At 42.4% G+C, this 19,367-nt stretch overlaps 1 protein-coding gene across 1 annotated transcript in view; it reads left to right on the top strand.

Annotated features, from left to right (window-relative positions):
• The window catches only part of LRR (capping protein regulator and myosin 1 linker 1 leucine rich repeat protein), a 130,713-nt gene that overhangs the window by 60,773 nt on the left and 50,573 nt on the right, over window positions 1-19,367 (top strand). Inside the window, exons 11-17 of the mRNA XM_080277394.1 lie at window positions 90-271; window positions 1,109-1,260; window positions 1,742-1,884; window positions 2,317-2,432; window positions 2,766-2,903; window positions 3,085-3,250; window positions 3,404-3,562. Of these exons, the coding sequence (XP_080133520.1) occupies window positions 90-271; window positions 1,109-1,260; window positions 1,742-1,884; window positions 2,317-2,432; window positions 2,766-2,903; window positions 3,085-3,250; window positions 3,404-3,562 (1,056 nt within the window). The remainder of the gene's footprint in view (window positions 1-89; window positions 272-1,108; window positions 1,261-1,741; window positions 1,885-2,316; window positions 2,433-2,765; window positions 2,904-3,084; window positions 3,251-3,403; window positions 3,563-19,367) is intronic.

Genomic DNA, 19,367 nt, shown 5'->3' with positions numbered 1-19,367 from the left:
TTTTGATGAGAAAAGGGTCAGTCAAGATACTGATGATAATTATATTATTAATGATGTATGAGAATATTTTCTTGCATGGCTCTCTGCAGTTGTTTGGAGCGTTGTTACGAGGGTGCACTAGTAGCCTCACACACCTCATCCTCTCACGCAATGGGTTTGGGAGCAAGAAGAGCAGGGAAATGCTGCCGTCCTTCAAGCAGTATTTTACCTCCACCCTTGCACTCAAAACGCTCACTTTGTCTCAGTGTAAACTCCCTGCTGATGCGCTCAAGTAAGTTTTATAGAAGAGTTTTATGCATCATGCATTTAATCTCCTCTTACTTTTTGTATCATGATCATTTACCATACCACTGTTATATGTGCCAAACTTGAAAGTGAATATTATGCTGTTATTATGCATTCCACAGTTACTTTAGCTCATAATCAAGTTCTGTCATGTATGCTGGAGTTTAACAGATTAATTTGAATGGCAGTTTTTGTATGTGTTTCATGTCTTTTTACATGTATGATAGCACTTCGATATTCTGTTGAATATTTGCACTTCCATGACGGTATCTTCAGATTTTCTCATTGTTTCAAATACTTTACCCAATCAAATGTTTATCAAATATCATATATCATTTGTATATGGTCAGCTGATTATTTTAGTTAGATTTAATAGTGCTGTAATATACTTGCAGTTGCTTATGAAGTGGCAAAGGATTCTACATACTTCAGTGGTATGTGTGCCCATTTCAACAGGCATGCCATTTGAAAGGTCTCCCACTTCAATACTTTGTTGTTTTTGCTTTGAATCCTGTCTCACAGGTACCGGAGAGGGGCACCTTCTTGTGGTGACACTGATGTAACTGAGTGGACAAACCGCCTGGTTATACAAACACCCTTTAACTACTTACCTCTCCCTCAAAAGGAGGATGGTGAATTGCATGGGATGGGCATCTTCAGCCTGTAGTCCAAGAGTTCACGTTTCAGATGAATCAGGGTACAACTACTGCCATCACTGCCTTTTTCCATCTGTTATGTGGGAGTAAGGGTTGGTGTAATGGTGATGGTGATGAATTAGGTTAAAGTGATTGATTTTTTTTTTTTTTTTTTCTTCTCCTTCCAGGAATGTTCTACTAGGGTTAGCATGTAATGAAAACATCTCAGATGTTGACCTTGATCTGAGCAGTAACCAGCTTGGGTCAACAGGAGCGCAAATATTGGAATCCTGCATTCATGGTGTCAGATGTTTGTCTGCGTTAGACATTTCAGATAATGGTAAGTTGATGAGGTTTTCTTTTCATATGAACTGATTTTCACATCCACAAGTAAAGAGAGCTGTGTACACCTCATTAATATCGAGTGACGTTTGATTTAGTGCACTTTATTGTACAGGTGGCTGTAAGATTCTACACAGTATCCTATTTGATAGTAAGACAGCATTGAATCATCCTTAGAATGCTTTTATTATGTGTTATGCAGATTTGCTTGTATTTTGTATGAGATGGATTTATTATATACAGTACACTACATCATATGAAATTTTGCTCCACATACTGTACTAGCAGCTGAAATATGTTGGCACAGATCATAAGTTTCTTAGAAGCTGCAGCTATTTTAATGAATTTCACATTACATGCATAAATTGTAAACACAGGTGAACCAGTACATGTACCTGCATGAGTAGAAAACCAAGAGCTAGTTAAAAAAAGAATATGAGACTCATAGGCTTGTTGTAACGTGTTTTTTTCTGTACCAGGGTTGGAGACACAGCTGGGTCCTGTAGTAGCAGCTATTAGTAAAAATAAAAGTATTAAGAAACTAGTAATAGGCCGAAATCTTAACAACATCAAGAGCAAGCATGTGTATCATGTTATGGAGTCAGTGGTACAAATGATCCAAGTGAGTTGAAGGACTTTTTGTGTGTATTCTCAAATTATGTATATTGTAACATTATGCAGGTTAACATTGAATCTGTAATCACATAAGTCTGCATGATGATACTATGATGATTATCAGTTGATAGACTAATCTGTTCTGCTTCATGATGAATATGAATGTGTTATACAAAATGCACATTAGAGGAATCACAGGTGTAATTCAGTACAAGGTATTGTGAATGTAAAGTTTATACTGTACACAGGATTTTTTTTTTTTTTTTTTTTTTTTTTTTTTTTTCCCAGTGCTCATTATTCAGTTGAAGATTTTGATTCATTTTACTCTTTGTGTTCCATCAGTGCAGGTTATTGAAGTGTTATCATTACCTTGTGATTTTACTGTTACCTTAAAAAATAGTTTTCAGGCTGTAGTTATATAAGAATTTCATGCTTGTAGGAAGAAGACTGTGTGTTGGAGTCCCTGTCTATTAATGACTCCCGCCTTAAGACAGACCTACACAACCTTCTCAATGCTCTGGGCAGTAACCATTGCCTCCAGAACTTGGATATTAGGTGAGCTGACTGAGTGTAATAGTGATTATTGAATACAGTACATTTTATTCTTTTTCTGGGGAGATTATGATTTTCAAGCTTGATTTGTTATTAGAAGTAGAATTGACATATGTACAATAGTGATTATTTTTTATTAATCATGGGATGGCAGTGATAATTCTGAATTCATGGTGATTACATAGGTATTTTTTACAATTAAATGACATGTTGATAATGTAAAGCTCTGCAGTTGTAGGATTGCTGTTACTGTACAATGATAAGAAATTACAGATTTAATTATGGATATTTAATGTATTGTGTGGAAAGTAAAATTGCATTGTATCTCTCTTTCAGTGGTAATTACATGGGGGACAGTGGTGCAAGACTTCTAGCCAAAGCTCTTCAGATCAATTCCAAATTACAGTATATAAGTTATGATAGAAATAATGTCACTTTGCAAGGCTACAGTGATATTGCCTATGCATTACAAAGGTAAGAAAATATGTGGGCATCGATATTTTCCTGATTTAAATTTGGTTTTGCCGTACATTAAGCCATTGATAATACTGTCTGATAGTTATGATGTTTAATTATTTTCTTACATGGAATATTTTTTTGATTATCAAAACAAAGAAGGTATACTAACAGTGTGATCATTTCTTTTTATGTGCAGCAACTACAGTGTAAAATTCATGCCATTTCCTGTGCATGATGCGCTACTATGTATGAAGACAGCACCAGAACGCACAGAGAATGTGATGAGGCGGATCCAGGACACACTGTATAGAAATGTTTCCCCTATGAAGTACTCTAATGGGCAAGCCTTCAGATTGCAGCAGGTAAGGCATTTTATTTATATGTCATAGTAAAAAAAAAAAAGTCATGATGTTGATGATGAGAATGATGAGGATGGTTCTGGTGATAGTGGTGTTGGATAATAATGACTCTGTCAAAGGCGATGGTGATGATGATATTTCCTCTCCACTTGGCAGGGCTTCTTGCTGAGTTCAACGCAGCAGCAGGTTGACCGGTTGGTGTTGCAGACAGGAGAGGTGGTGCGGACACTGCGTCGCTCAGGCTCAGATATCCCAGTGTCAAACTCCATCCAGTGGGCGGAGGGACTCATCACAGATGCTGACAGCTCAAAACAGGTCAGTTGTGTTTACATGCTTACATTAACCCTTTCAGTCTGATCATGTGTATTCTGTTTTATTCTTGGTACCTCCAGACAATTTCATTCAGATCAAGAGAAACTTCCAAGCTGAAGGGGTTAGATGTAGCTTTCATTAACCTTTTCACTGTGTGGATATTCTAATGTGTGGTATAAATTTGTCTGGCAGCAGCAAGACTTAGATATAGGCCACTTATCAGGCCTGAAGAGGATATAAATGCACTTGAAAATTGTATATTATTTGCTTGTTTTGTTCTTACAAATATCATCAAAGGATGGAACTCAGGCCTTACAGGTAAGGACATTGTTAACTATACTTGTACAATTAGGCCCCAGGATTATATTGAAAGCTAAACTTGAAAGCTAAACTACATCTGTAAGTAGTCATTATGGTGACACATTTCCTCTTGTTACTCCAGTGCTTTCTGTGGATTGTAGTTGAACCAACTTTAAAACCAGCAGATTACATCCACATAGCTTGTGGTCACTGTTGAGAAAACTGTATTAGCTGTTTACATACTGTATATATTTTTATTTATGGTAATGATATACAGTACTGTTTATGGTGACACATGACCACCTGCGTCATACCACCACCATTCTTATTAACATCCCAGACTGAAAGTAAGTATGTCGTGCCCTCTTATAATGCTTGTGTATGCCACTTCCCAACTTCCCAACTTAGTGCTTAAGCTTTTCCACTGTGTGTGTGTTTCCTGCATTTGTTACAGCACTTGGTTTCTTCTACAAAATATCGATTCTTAATCTTCTGTCTTTGATCAAAGATATATCAATAAATTGATTGTGTATAGTGGTGAGAATACTGCCATTTGAACCTAGAAAATAATTAGCCGAGTATCACATAGAAAGAAAGCATCAGATAACTTATGGTATGAACCAGTGGAACAAAGATAACACCAGATAATACCATGACATGTAGAAGTGTATGGTATGTAGGAGGACTGCTGGGCCTTGATAGCAGGCTGTGAAGCCTATGCCCAGAGTCGGACACAAAAAATATATATATATATATATATATATATATATTTTTTTTTTTCAGGTTATTAATCATGCCATTGTGATCCTCGTCAAAGCTTACCTTCAGATCTGAAGTTGTGTAAAGAGGGAAAGAGGGAGGGTGGGGGTCGAGAAGAGAAGATATTGAGTGAGGGAGGGCCTAGCGGGGAGAGGGGTTGAGGAGTGGTGCGTGCGAGCGTGTTTGAGAGAAAGAGAGAGAATATGAGGATAGCGAGAAAGCGGGAAGTGATTAAATAGACATGGTGTGAGGATAAAATGAAAAGGGATGGAGGGACTGAAAACGGATCACGAGAGAGAGAGAGAGGGGGGGGTTGTCGGAGATGAGAGTGAGGGAGGGTAGAGGGGAGAGGATAGGTAGGAGGATCACTAGAGAGGGAGGGGAGAGTGGAGGGAAGAGATGCGGAGGAAGAGTCATAAGAATGGGAAGGGAGAGTGGGTGGATAGGCTGTGGGGAGGATCGTGAAAGAGGGAGAGTTGAGCGAATCACCAAGGAGTAGGGGTTGAGGTTGGGAATTAGTGGGAGAGTCATGAATATAGGGGGAAGAGTGAGTGGTTGGATAGGTGGGAAAGGTGGACGAATCAATAGAGTGGGAGGGGAGAGTGGGAAAGGATCATGTTGAGAGTAGGGTGAGGGGTGAGGGCAGATCACGAAAGAGAGGAAAGGTGAGATAGGGATGTGGTGAGAGAGTCCTAAGAGTAGGGGGTTGAGTAGGTGGATAGGTGGGATGGGAGGAGTTGGTGGATAGGTGGGGAGGAGAGAGTGGGTCGATAGGTGGGGAGGGGAGTATGGTCGTCGGGAGTGAGGGGTCATAAGAGAGGGAGGGGAGGGGAGAATGGATGGATAGGTGGGGAGGGGAGAGTGGATGGATAGGTGGGGAAGGAGGGAGGGAGGGAGGGGCCATGGGAGAGGGAGGAAAGAGGAGGAGAGAGAGGTTGCGTGACACGGGGGCGAGGAGGGAGCAGTATGTTTGGTGCTACAACCGTCTACGGACGTGGTGATTCAACCATTAACGTTATTGCTTTCATGACACCACCACCATCATTTCTGTATTCCTGTCTTGCCATCCTGACCATACTCCCTCTATCAGCCTTCGAGTAGCTAGCACTGTTGATCACCCCAAACCCTCCCAAACTCTAGCCATTGATCTAAACGATACTGGGTAAGATGACTGGCTAATACTTCAAAACTAGATAATTCCACAGAAGGACACGCAACCCTGAATCCAAGTACACGTTTGTTATTAAAATATCACTTAGCGGGAACCGAACTCGCTGACTGGCTTTTTCTGCTTAAAGGTCGTTGGTATTTCAAGGACGTGTGTAAGATGTAGTCTGTGTACATTCTGCAGCCGTCATGAACACTCGATGGTGACGTTTTCAGGAGCCGACATTGTGGTTCGTCAGTTCCTTGATATTGATTCAGCAGTGTAGCGACCAGGGTAACTGAGGAAGGTGACGGGGCAGTGGTAGTGGGAATGAGTATGGTAGTGGTGGTGTTCGTGGCAGTGCTGTGGTAGTTTGTGTTTGATTAATCGACATTTCAGGCGTTTGTCGGACTTTTCGACACACACCTCCACATTCGGCGCAAATTGCGTTTAACGCATATCTGCGCATTGTACGCACATATTCCCGCATTCGACGCATATCTTCCCGCATTCGACGTACATCTGCGCATTCGACGCACATCTCTGCATTTAACGCACGTCTTGACATTCGACACACATTTCTGCATCTCCACACAATAGCGAAAAGTACCGTTGCAGCAGAAACTTCACGAACTGCATAAACTTCTGCAAATATCACGTCACTCATCAGGTAAAGTATACTCCATTCTGCATTTCCCGTGTTTATTGGTACTCTTGGATTATTTTATTTTTTAAGATTATTACCGCAACATAGACATTTTGACTCTTGTTCATTGACCTTTAATAACTACAATACTGTGCTGTATAGAATTGTAATTTTTATTGTCACGTGTTTCATCCTTCCCGACTATATTAAGGAAAAGTTGTTAATTATGCGACAGCGTATATATTTCAAATAGTTTCAGATATTTCTTACATGGGTAGGTGAACGAAAAATTTTGAATTGAAAGTGTTACTAGTAGTTTCGAAGAGAAAGATGTTTAGAATTTTTGTTATTTTTCAGTGTGACGAGCCAAGTATTATTATTATTATTATTATTATTATTATTATTATTATTATTAATATTATTATTATTATTATTATTGTTCTCGCTAATATGAGTGGAAGGTGGAGAGCAGTGGTTTGTTTCCTTATTTATGTTTATATTTATTGTTTCTTGAATTATTTTAGTGACAGGGTAAGCAAGGGAGTTTTAGGGCGGGTGGGTGAGTAGGTAAATAGGTGAAGTGGGCGGGAGGGGAAGAGATGGAGGGGCGTGCACCCACTTGGAGGAAGTACTTACGGGAAGAGGAACCTCCACCCACCTCCTCTACCTCCACCTGTACCATCACAACTTCACACTACCTGTCTCCGTTTTTTTTTTTTTCTTGTTCCATTGTTTTCCACTCGAATTCTTGTTTCCTCTCTCTCTCTCTCTCTCTCTCTCTCTCTCTCTCTCTCTCTCTCTAACACCATGTTTCTTTTTTTTTTCATTTTCACTGTCAGATTGTTTCGCCTCCTTATTTTTATCATCACCATCATCATCATTACTATCATCATCATTACTATCATCATCATCATTCATCATCATCATCATCATCTTCAGCCGTTGAGGTCCACTGCAGGACCGACCTATCCCTACCGAAGCAGGGACGATACAGCCAATGTATCTCTACCAGGTGGCTTAGGCTGTCTGGTAGAGATTGTATGTAGGGTGAGAAGTTCTTGTAAGTGTATTGTAGTGTTGTAGTGGCTTTGGATGTGTGTGTAGTCTGTGAACCAAGTGTAATCGGCCCGCGCAAGCCGACTGAGTGCAAACATACTTTACAGTATGCGACACTGGTTCAACCACAGCACGCCTTGTGTCCGCCAAAGCAGTACATGGCTGGGAGAACGCTTCCAAAGTTTATTACCCTGGTGGGGCGCGAACCCTCGCTCTCCAGCGTAGGAAAACGCACACTTTACCAATGCACCACAGAGGCTCTCATCATCATCATCACTGTCATCATTATCATCATCATCATCATCATCATCCTTACTACCATCATCATCATTACTTTCATCATCATCATCATCATTACTTTCATCATCATCATCATCATTACCGTTATCATCATCATCATCATCATCATCATCATCACACCTGTTTCACGCCACCTTCTCTCGTTTCTTTTTCCATTGACTTTCTCCATTGTTTTCCGCTCATTCCCCCCCCCCCTCCCTCCGTTTTCCTCTCCCACACTGTCACTTTCTTATCTCATTGTCACTCATCTTCACAAATTTCACTCATCCCCACAGTTTTCACAGTCTCATAATTTAGCGCCATTTTTTACTCAGTTTTTCATTTACCTTCATCATTTCAACTAATCTCTAAATTTAATTCCTATTTTTCTAACCTGAGTTGTTACAGACCTTCAGAAATTTCACCTGTCATAATTTTTACTTGCTGTCACGATTTTTCCTTTCATCTGATTTCACTCCGTTGTATCCTATCTACACGTCCAACTTCACCTTCCCTCTTCACCTCTACTTTACCTTTCCCTCTCCTCCACTTCTTCTTTCCCTGTTCCCCTTCACTTCTATCTTTCATCTCCTCCTCAGCATTCCCTCTTCCCCTCCAGCTCCCCCTTCCTGCACATCTTCCTCCCTTTTCCACCTCTACTTACTCTCTTCCCCCTCTCCTTCCCTCTGTCATTCTGCTTCTGCTTTCCCCGTCCCCCTTCTTCACTCTCCCCCCCCTACACTCTTCGTCTCGTGCCCCATCTTTCTCTCCCTCTCCATCTCCCTGTCTCTCTTCCTCTCCCTCTTCCTCCCCCTCTCCCTCCCCCTCTCCCTCCCCTCTCCTTTCCCTGTCTTTCTACCTTTTATTTCCTCCTCCCTCTCTCCCCCCTCCCCCCACTAGCCCATCTCCACGTAGTTCAGGTGATGTGCTCTGGTTAATGAGGGCGTGGTTGTTTTTACCCTAATTAGCCTCCTCCACTCGAATTACCTTTACTCACCTCTGTCACTCTAATTACTTTTTTTCACCTCTGTCATTGTACTATAATTTTCCCCCTCTTTTTGACGATTTTCCTCTCTTTAGCTTCATTTTCCTTTTCCTCCTCTCGATGTTAATTTATCCTCTTTCACTTTATACTATTTTCTGTTCTAGTTCTCCTACTACTCTTGTCTTTATTTTACTCTTTACTGTTTTCTCCCCAATGCAGAGATTACGACTTGTGCATCCGTTTTCGTGCGTTAGGAAAATCGTGTGGCGGTAGAGAGAGAGAGAGGGAGAGAGTAATGAACGATTAATTAAAATCTTCTATCCTCTTTACCGTAAAATGTCTTTCTTTCGCCAAATAATCTTTCAGATGTACCCCCCCCCAAAAAAAAAAAAAAAGAAGAAGAGGGGACTCAGGATATACAGAACCATCCTATTTATCATTGCATTAAATTTACTATCCATTTGTCTGTCTACCTGAGTGTCGGTGTCCCTCTTTCATCTGTATCATCACCCATCAATCCGTCCATCCATTTATACCGTTCATGGTTTGTCAGTGTTCGTCTACAATACATCCGTCAGTCTTTGTCATCTTCCCTCCCTCCGTCTCTCTGTCTTCCATCCACCCATCCATCCATCCCCTAATCCGTCCCTTGCCAGTGCTCCGTTATGGTCGGTGTTCCGTCTCTTCCCCCTCTCATTGTTATCGTGTTTATTAGCGGTATGGTGTGCTATTAGACGTGATTGGTGCCGCAGTCGTGTGAATAAAGATGTGTACCGTTGTCATGCAAACTACGGCTTTATGGTAACGGGAAGGTTGGTTAGTTAGTTTTGTGAGTGGGTGGGTGTGGATGGGTGGGTGGGTATGGATGGGTGGGAGGGTGGGTGTAGGTGTGGGTGTGTGACTGACGAGTATGGTTTACCCTTTGACAGATGAGACTTCTTCCGCGTGAATAAATCTTTTGATGCTAGCCTAGAGATAATTCCCAGAAACACCAGTGGCAGAGAAAGGGTAATCTGTCGATTTATCTATCTGTCAGTCAGTCAGTCTGTCTGTCTGTCTGTCTGTCTATGTATACATCTATCTATCTGTCTTTGTCTATCTATATATCTATCTGTGTGAAACCTGCTACTGTTCGGATTTCTCTCGAACAAAATCGGGTGGTAGCAAGAATACGATACGTCAGAATATCCAGTATATAACCGTATCGAAAGGATAAAAAAAAAGAAAGAAAGAGAAAAGAGGAGGGGGGAGGGGAATAAAAGAAAGAAAATAATATACAATTATATTCCACGTGCGGGAGTCAGTTCAATTCGTAGCCTGAACAATGACAGTGAAGATGATACAGGTAACGGAGGTGCGGTGTGGCCACTGATGATGAACCAGATAGCGGGTGTGAAGGAACATTAACCACAGCCACCACCGCCACCCGTGCAGCTAATAACAGAACACAGTGGAAGGGCTAAGTAGGTCAGCTATTACCCATCTCTTACCCTCATCAACCCTCTTTTACGAGTACTTTCTCCTAAATCTCATTCTTCTCCTTACACTGCTAAAAGTCCCCCTCATTTTCACCCCAACCTTGCTTACTCTCACCCCCAACCCTCACATTCACTCTCACCCTCGCCCCATCCCCCCTCTTCCTTGCACCGTCACACACCAAACCATACACCATTTAATACTCTTTTCTCCAGTCTGGCTCTCACCCTTACCACCCCACACACCCTCCTCCCTGCCCCATTTCGCACCTCACTGCATACTGTAAATTGTCACACCCCATCTCCTTCCCCACCCTTGTGTCATCTCACACCACATTGCACACGATATCACATCACACTGCACATCATATCATGCCCTCTCACTCCTCCCTCACCCTTGCTTCTACCCATACCCCTCACCTGCTTTCATCACCTCATAATACACTGCACGCCGTATCACATTTTTTTTTTTTCCACCCTCACCCTCACCTCCTCGCTCACACTCACTCTTCTACACACCATCACTCCCACTCACTCATCCCCAAACTCCCCCTCTCATCCACACCCCCCTCCCACCTCCCCCCACACACTCACACCACACTGCACACCAGATCACAGCCTCTCTACGTCCTCCTTCGCCTTATTACACTTGACTGTACACACCACACGCCACATTGACGCAACTTTGATATCACCCACAGCACACCTTCATCACCTGCCTGTACCACATTTACACCTTCCTTTTATAGAACATTTAAAGCATCAGCGTACAGTATAACACACACACACACACACACACACACACACACACACACACACACACACAAATATATATATATATATCTTTTCACCTTAACTTGACTAAGATTTTTTTCGTCATTTTGCGGCTTATTTCACGTAGCTCAGTGGTCGAATGAGACAATACTACGGCTCTTCATCTCCGTAGCACTTCATCGTGACTAGCACCATATTGTAGTGTTGGTCTGTTCTTACCACTTGGCATTCAGGATGAAGGGATGGCAATTTTAGGCCAAGTTAAAGTGGAAAGAATATAAACCTACTGCCCTTGCATTACCCACTTATATCACCCCCAGCATACGCACATACCATCCTCTCACCGCTCACTTACCACCCCCACACCACTCCCACGAATCCTGATACCCACTCACCCCCTTCACATCACCCATATCCTACGGCTTCATCTCCACTCGCTAACCTCATGCCACCACATTTCCCACAATACCCTGTCATCATCTCCCGTATGCCGTATTGCACCCACTAAATATAGATTCACCATGCTTACCATCTCTCTACCACACGCATACTATCTATGCTGCACAGTAACGCCGTCTGACCACCACACTCACACCACCCATACACCACGCTCAGACCACCCATACACCCCACTTATACCACCTATGTACCACACTCACACCACCCATACACCACACTCACACCACCAATATACCACGCTCACTATCTGCCCACTACACTCACATTCTCCCTATCCACCACCAAACTAATGCTAACCCTGTCCACCCCACATTCACACCCTCCCTATCCACTAGTCTTGCACAATTCCATCCACACATCATTTTCCATCCCTGCGCCATTACGTTCAATAACACCATTCATCGACCCTTCCCCTGTTGCCTGTCCTTGTACTCTTAACCATCGTGCAACACCCACCCCCAATCTTACCCCACACCTAATCACCAGCATTGCATAAGTATATATTGCATCCCTCCACTTTCCCCTGTTGCTCCCTATGTTTACAATGCTCGGTACATTAACTCTTAACAATTGCTACATTAACACTGCCACACACTCACAGTTAGGTCACGGGTATTTAAGAACACTTAGTCAATGTCTCAAGCAACACAAAAGGAGGAGTAATAAGACGTTTGATTCATAATATTAATTCACCTCAGTAACAGGCTTAACAGTAGTAATAATAGCTTAATAACGAACCTGTTAATTTTATATTCAGGTTGGTCTCGTGTCATTGCGATATGTACAGATTATAGGAAGAGACATAGCTAATTATAGGCCTAATCACTATAATTTCAAGCATCACAGCTATAGGAGGCCAGAGTAATAAGCATTATAGGAAATATATAACACGTATAACAAGCACGAAAGCTATAATATTAAGTCACAGTAACAGATGTCATAGAAGTAGTATAATCTCAATAATTAGGCTATAGCAGCAGGCCACTGTCACAGGCATCTCAGAAATTAAACAAACTCATTAACAAATCACACTGCTAATTACTACATAAAGAAATAAATTGCCTCAGAACAAAAACGACCATTTGAACACCCATTGCCACACAGATTTGGGACCTTGAAGACTGTAACTCACCCAGAGAGAGAGAGAGAGAGAGAGAGAGAATAATACTTACGTGGATGGCTGCGGTAGGCAAGAATAATGTATATCCAAATATTGGTTGATGTAGATCTGTAAAAGTTCTATGGGGTTGGTGTATGGTGAGTAAGGGAGAATTTAATCACTCAGCATGCGACACACACACACACACACACACACACACGAGAGAGAGAGAGAGAGGGAGAGAGAATTTTAGTAACTCCACTCCCAATAACCATCTGATCTGGGGATAAAGACCTCACATGAACCAGCATCGTGTTATCGTCTTGGTCTTGTTATCGTATTGGTGTCAACATCCTAATTCCTTCACCTGTCCACCTTAATTGACTGATAAGGTAGAAGGTAGCTCCGTAGTTACAAAGTGGTATTTTCTAGTGTCTCTTTGGGCAGTGTGTGGTGTGGGTGGTTGTCGGTGAGTAGGGATGCGTGTCTGTAATTATACTCCATTCACCTTAGCTTGGCCTAGATTTTCTTCCCTTTGCAGTTTATTTCATGCAGCCCAGTGGCAGAAAAAGACAGTACTACCTCTGTGCTTCCTTATCATATACTCCTTTCCTTCTAACTTGGCACGGATTTTCGTCCATTTGTTGTTTATTTCACGTAGTACAATGGCAGCTAAAGGTAACACTACCACTCCGCATCCTTGTCAATAATACTCCATTCACATTAACTTGGCCCAGGTTTTCGTCCTGAAGTAGCTTATTTCACGTAGCTTAATAAAAAATGCTGCCACTCTACATCCTTTTTATAATACTTCTTCGTGACTAGCATTATTTTCTAGACTAGCTTAATTTTCTAGTGTTAATCTGTTGTTACGGTTCAGCATTCAAGGGACATGTTAAAGCACAGCATTCATACACCTGCATAGCGTAACATTGAAACACACACACACACACACACACACACACACACACACACACACACACACACACACACACACACACACACACACACACACACACACACACACACACACAGTTTTGCGTGTGTTATGCCTCTGCACACACACACACACACACACACACACACACACACACACACACACACACACACACACACACACACACACACACACACACACACACACACACACACACACACACACACACACACACACACATTCATTTTTGATATAGGTGATTAATTATTCTTTTGTATGTCATTTATGCAGAGTATGGCTGTATTGGAAGGATTTATGTAACACACACACACACACACACACACACACACACACACACACACACACACACACACACACACACACACACACACACACACACACACACACACACACACACACACACACACACACACACACACACACACACACACACACACACACACACACACACACACACACACACACACACACACACACACACACACACACACACACACACACACACACACACACACACACACACACACACACACACACACACACACACACACACACACACACACACACACACACACACACACACACACACACACACACACACACACACACACACACACACACACACAGTTTTGCGTGTGTTATGCCTCTGCACACCTATAACACCTTCATCATCACTCAAGCACGGTAGGTAAACACAGTCGTATTCAGAAGTGTGAAGGACGAACTTGTTTTCTATCCAGTCACTGCCTACGCTAGCTCCCTAACACCTCTTCCTTAGCGATTTATATTTGATATAGGTGATTAATTATTCTTTTGTATGTCATTTATGCAGAGTATGGCTGTATTGGAAGGATTTATGTAACGCAAGAGGACAGTAAGGTGTAATAAACAAAATAAGTCGATTAGGGAAAGGTGTTAGGGAGCTTCCTTAACTGACGAGCATACTGGCCCTAGGTCTTTATACTTCTGTCTCCATATTTCCCTAAAACCTTCACTTCGTTGATTTTACGTCTTACATTTACTTTTCATTTCTTTATTCCCTGCACCGGTGAAGTTGCTATTGAGTTGATGTTTACATACTGTATGTGTGCGCGTGTATGTATGTATGTATGCATGTGCTTGTATGTATATATCTCTCCCAATCGAAAAGTCTCTCCTGAGCTGACTAAAATCTCCCTCTTGTCTCTCCTCCCCTCCTCTCCCCTCACCTTCCCTCCCTCCTCTCCCCTCACCTTCCCTCGCCTTGTGTTTCCTCTCAGTGTTTATTTACCCTATTATTTGCTCCATTCACCTTGTTTCTGGTAACACACTCACCTACACTCATTCTCAGCTTTCTTAACCCTTCTTCTCTCCTGTCTCCTCCCCTCCGCTTGTGTTTTGTCTATATATTTTCCATACCTTGTGCACCACTCACCTTGTTCCTGCTGACACACTCACCTGCTCCCCTTCTAAGACCCCATAAGTTTTACCGTGTTCCCCTCTCCCATCCGCTGTCATATCACTCAGCTTCACTTTTTATTCTCGTTCCATTTTATTCACTTCTCTCCTGTCCTTTTTAATCACCCTCTTCTCGCTGCTCCGTATCATGTTTATCATCATCGTCGTCGTCATCATATTCCATTCTCATATGCCCTTTGACCTTTCTCTCCTTACCTTCATATTTACCTCACCAAGTCGTCCTCTTGTGCCCCCCTCCCTTTTTTTTTTTTTCCTTCGTGTCCCCCCCCCCCGTTTTTTTTTTCTTGGCTTCTTTCACCACTCATTCCCTCTCTCCTCTTTCTTCTTATGCCCTCTTTCTCCCTCCTCTTCTCTTACCCATTTCCCTCATTTTCCTCTCATCTTGTTTTCCCTCATTCCCTGGTGGTTCTTAATTTCAAGTTTTCCTCATTGTATTTCCCCTTCATCCCCGTTTCCATCATCAGCCATCTTCCTCCTTTCATTTCCATTTTCGTTGCCCTTCTCTCCCTTTTCTCTAATCGTTCTCTCATCTCCGTTCTTCCTCTCTATTCCTTCCCTCATTCTCTCATCTCCGTTCTCCCTCTCTATTCCTTCCCTCATTCTCTTATTCCCCCTTTCCTCTTATCCTCATTTTCCTTCGCTCCCTGTCACCCCATCCTTTGCTTTCATCTTCATTTTCCTTCATTCTCTCCCACTCCTTCCCTTCACCCCGTCTTCCTTTCACTCCACTTCCCTTCGTCCCAACAGCAGTGCATGTCTTTCATTGTTGTTGCTGTCTTCTTTCTCATCTCTTCTCTTTTCTTCCTTTCTCTTCTCATATCGTCTCTTACCTTCCCACGTCCATAAGCATCCCTTCCATTCTCTTCCGTTCCGTTCCCTTCTCTTCCCTTCCCTTCCGTCCCCTTCCCTTCCCTTCCCTTCTCTTCCCTTCCCTTCCCTTCTGAGTATTAATATTTTCTCTGCCATGTTGACATCGCCACAATACAACACGCTGAAACTTTTGAAAATCCAGGTCTCACTAAGGAGCCTCTTCTAAATATAGCCAGAGTCAGGCGGGTATTTATTGACCGCGCACGGAGACTATTTATAACGGAGACCTGGTTGGCTGGACGGTGTGTGTGTGTATGTGTGTGTGTGTGTGTGTGTGTGTGTGTGTGTGTGTGTGTGTGTGTGTGTGTGAATCCAAAAACACCGTATTTACAAAAGGGATCGTGATTACCGTATTTACACGAGAATTAGGTGGCTGGTCAGATGTGTGTGTGTGTGTGTGTGTGTGTGTGTGTGTGTGTGTGTGTGTGTGTGTTTTGAGGGATTTATGAACGTCACAGTCATATACTATTTACAGTTTTGTAATATCGACTTACTTTGCATTAGAACGATACTAAAAGATGTTAGAGTGTATTATACAGAATAAATCGCAGAGGAACAAGTGTTACGAACTCTCCCAAGGCATTGCAAGACGTCACATAAACAAGGGGGAAATGGACCGTATCAGACCTCCCGCCCTCCATATTTTGGCATTAGTTAGGCTTGGGGAAACAAACAAACCTACATGCATGCATACATACATACATACATCTGTTGCTGGAATGAATAATGAGAGAGTATAATCATTCACCATTACGAATTCACTGTTTTTCTCAATTTTTCTAGGGTATGCGTGGGTATATTTCTCAGCTGTGACAAGCATCGGCCGCACAAAAGAGTTTAATTATTCACCGTTTCTAGTTTATTTTTTGTCCTGTGTTTCTCGTGGGGTTGCGTGGGTGTATTCTCAGCTTTGATATATTCGTTACCAGTTGATCTAGTTATTTTATCTAACGTTTGTAGGGTATGCTGCATATTCCGTGTATATTTCTTAGCTCTCGTGTATTTTAGTCAGCAGTTTTGGCAAGAATATGTGTGTCATCGTCCTCAGCGTCGCGAAGCTTGATGCCCCACTGGCGGGATTAGTGCTGAGACCTGAGTACCTAGAGTCGGTGTGTGGTGGAGGGCTGTGTGTGTGTGTTGTGCTTTATAGAGCCGCGAGAGCCAAGAGTCAGGGTGGTAAGGGGCTGTGTGTGTTGTGAGTTGTAGAGCTGTTGAGTCCAGAGTGCCCAGAGTCGTCTTGGTGGAGCGTGTGTGTTGTGCGTTGTAGAGCTGGGAGGGACACTTGGATATTTGGTAGCGGACAAAGCAGCAGCCGCAACAAAGGCTAATTTAGTGTGTGTGGTGCAGTATTTTACCTTGCTTCCTGCCGCTGTTGTTCCTGGTGTTGTGTTCTGCTGTATACGCGGCATTTTCTTTGGCTGATATTTTACCTGTTGAAGGTACGTGCATAGCACATCTTTGTTTAGAAGAGTATCCAACGTGGTTTACTATACTTTTTTTGTTTTTTGTTTCCGAGGAATCACCATGGTTGATTATCAGTTGAGAGATTAATGATTTTATACAAAGTCTTATTTTTCTGTGCTCTAGAAGTACGGAACTAATGAGTGTATTTAAAACTTGTTACGAAAGCTTATAAATAGGTAAGTGGTGAATTATCGGTACCTTATTCACTTAAAAATTAATCAATAAGTGTTGTATCCCTTAACATGATGGGAAAAAGTCTATGGGGTTCTCATTCCTTGTTTCATACTTAAGTCCACAAGACAGTACAGTAATACAAAAGGTCGAGTTCAGGGTGGGGGATGGGGCCCTTTAAAGTATCGTCAAATGGTACGACACACCCACTTTTTTTAAATATAGTTTAGCTTATCGGTGGCTTTTTGCCCTTAAAAGTTTTACTCATGAAAACTCGTGGCTTCAACAATAGGGATGATGTGGATAGTCTTACTTTAGGTGATAAAGTTGTTTGTTCAAAATATTGCTTGAGGCAGAGCACCGTCTCTAGTAATGTATCTCACATTCTGTACATAAAGGAAACCCTTGTTCATTAGTAAACCGCCAAACATCCACGTTCACCACATCATCGGTATTTGTTCATCAGAGAAAAGATAACACCTAGTTGATAATCAGGTGTAGTCAGATTGGAAGGTAAATTTGACTAGTAACCAAGGAGATTCCGTCTTACCAGATAACGAAGGTACAACCACGACTTACTATTCAGCTTGTTCCCAGTTCCCTCAGATGAAAACGGGGTATAGGGATCTTGGTAATGTTGGGTGGGAGAGTTTCAGTTCTTTAATTTCTCTAACGTTTCAGTCTACACAGAACCCATCTTTGGAGCGAGAAGTGTGTGTGTGTGTGTGTGTGTGTGTGTGTGTGTGTGTGTGTGTGTGTGTGTGTGTGTGTGTGTGTGTGTGCGTGTGTGTGTGGGTGTGTGTGTGTGCAGCTGGACACAGGAACATTAAACACCTCTATGCACAACCCATTACCTCGCCCTCCACTGCATAGACTTAGTAATACCAGTCATGATCACTTTCTCTTTTGTTAATACCTCCCATTATTTTACACTGCAGTGGTAAATCCTGGGCTTCATGACTGTCTGGCTTTGTGGGCTTTATTATTGTCAGGCTTTATTGGATGTATTTATTTTTACATTCGTGATTGTTACTGAATGGGTGTAGAGTGTACTTCTTTGATGTTAGATTATGTTTATTATGTGTTAGGATCAAAGTGCACTGGGAATTGGTTTTGTTGAAATTAATTCTTGGCTGATTTTGATGTAGATGAACAGTACTTCATTGTATATCTGTGTATATATATATCAGTCTGTCTGTCTGTTTCTGTGATAGGGATAGAATTACATTAAGGTATTATACACACACACACACACACACACACACACACACAATGTTCTTTTGGGAGACTGCTGTGTGAGTGCAAATGGATCCATATGGGTGTGGTCTGTGTATTCCTAGTAGTGACAGTGTGTAATGTACATGTGTGTATGTGAGTGTGTACATGTGTGTGTTTAACTGGGTATGCATTTGTTTGTAATTGTGTATGTATGTATGTGTGACCACGTGTGTGTGTGTGTGTGTGTGTGTGTGTGTGTGTGTGTGTGTGTGTGTACTTGGCGTGACTCTTCAGTGGGTGGTAATGACGTCAGCGCGGCACCTTTCAATTCCCTCCCTAACCCTCCTCCCACTTCCTCCCACCGTCCCCACTCCTCCACCTCCTCCCTGCCACACCTCATTGCTCCCCACCCCCCCTCCTTTATGTATGACCCCTTACTTAACCCCTTTGCCTTCAACCTCCTTGCTCCCCAACCCTTAGCTTCCTATCTCCCCACCACCCACCCATTCTTCCCACATGCCTGCTCTACCTTTCTGTGCCCCACTCTTTCCTCCTCTCTGTATCGTATAAATGGCCGTTCTACATATCAGACTTCTTTTGAGGTTTTTGTCAGTTAGGCCGGTTATATCTCGATCATTTCTTGCTGTGTGAAGGGCAAGGAAACTCACGCTGGGATATCTTTGTGGGGAC

This window comes from Coenobita brevimanus, chromosome 69 (assembly GCF_032717465.1).
Source record: "Coenobita brevimanus isolate Jiangsu-jjx chromosome 69, ASM3271746v2, whole genome shotgun sequence".
Lineage (NCBI taxonomy): Eukaryota > Metazoa > Arthropoda > Malacostraca > Decapoda > Coenobitidae > Coenobita > Coenobita brevimanus.
This window is presented reverse-complemented; position numbering and strand designations above follow the sequence as displayed.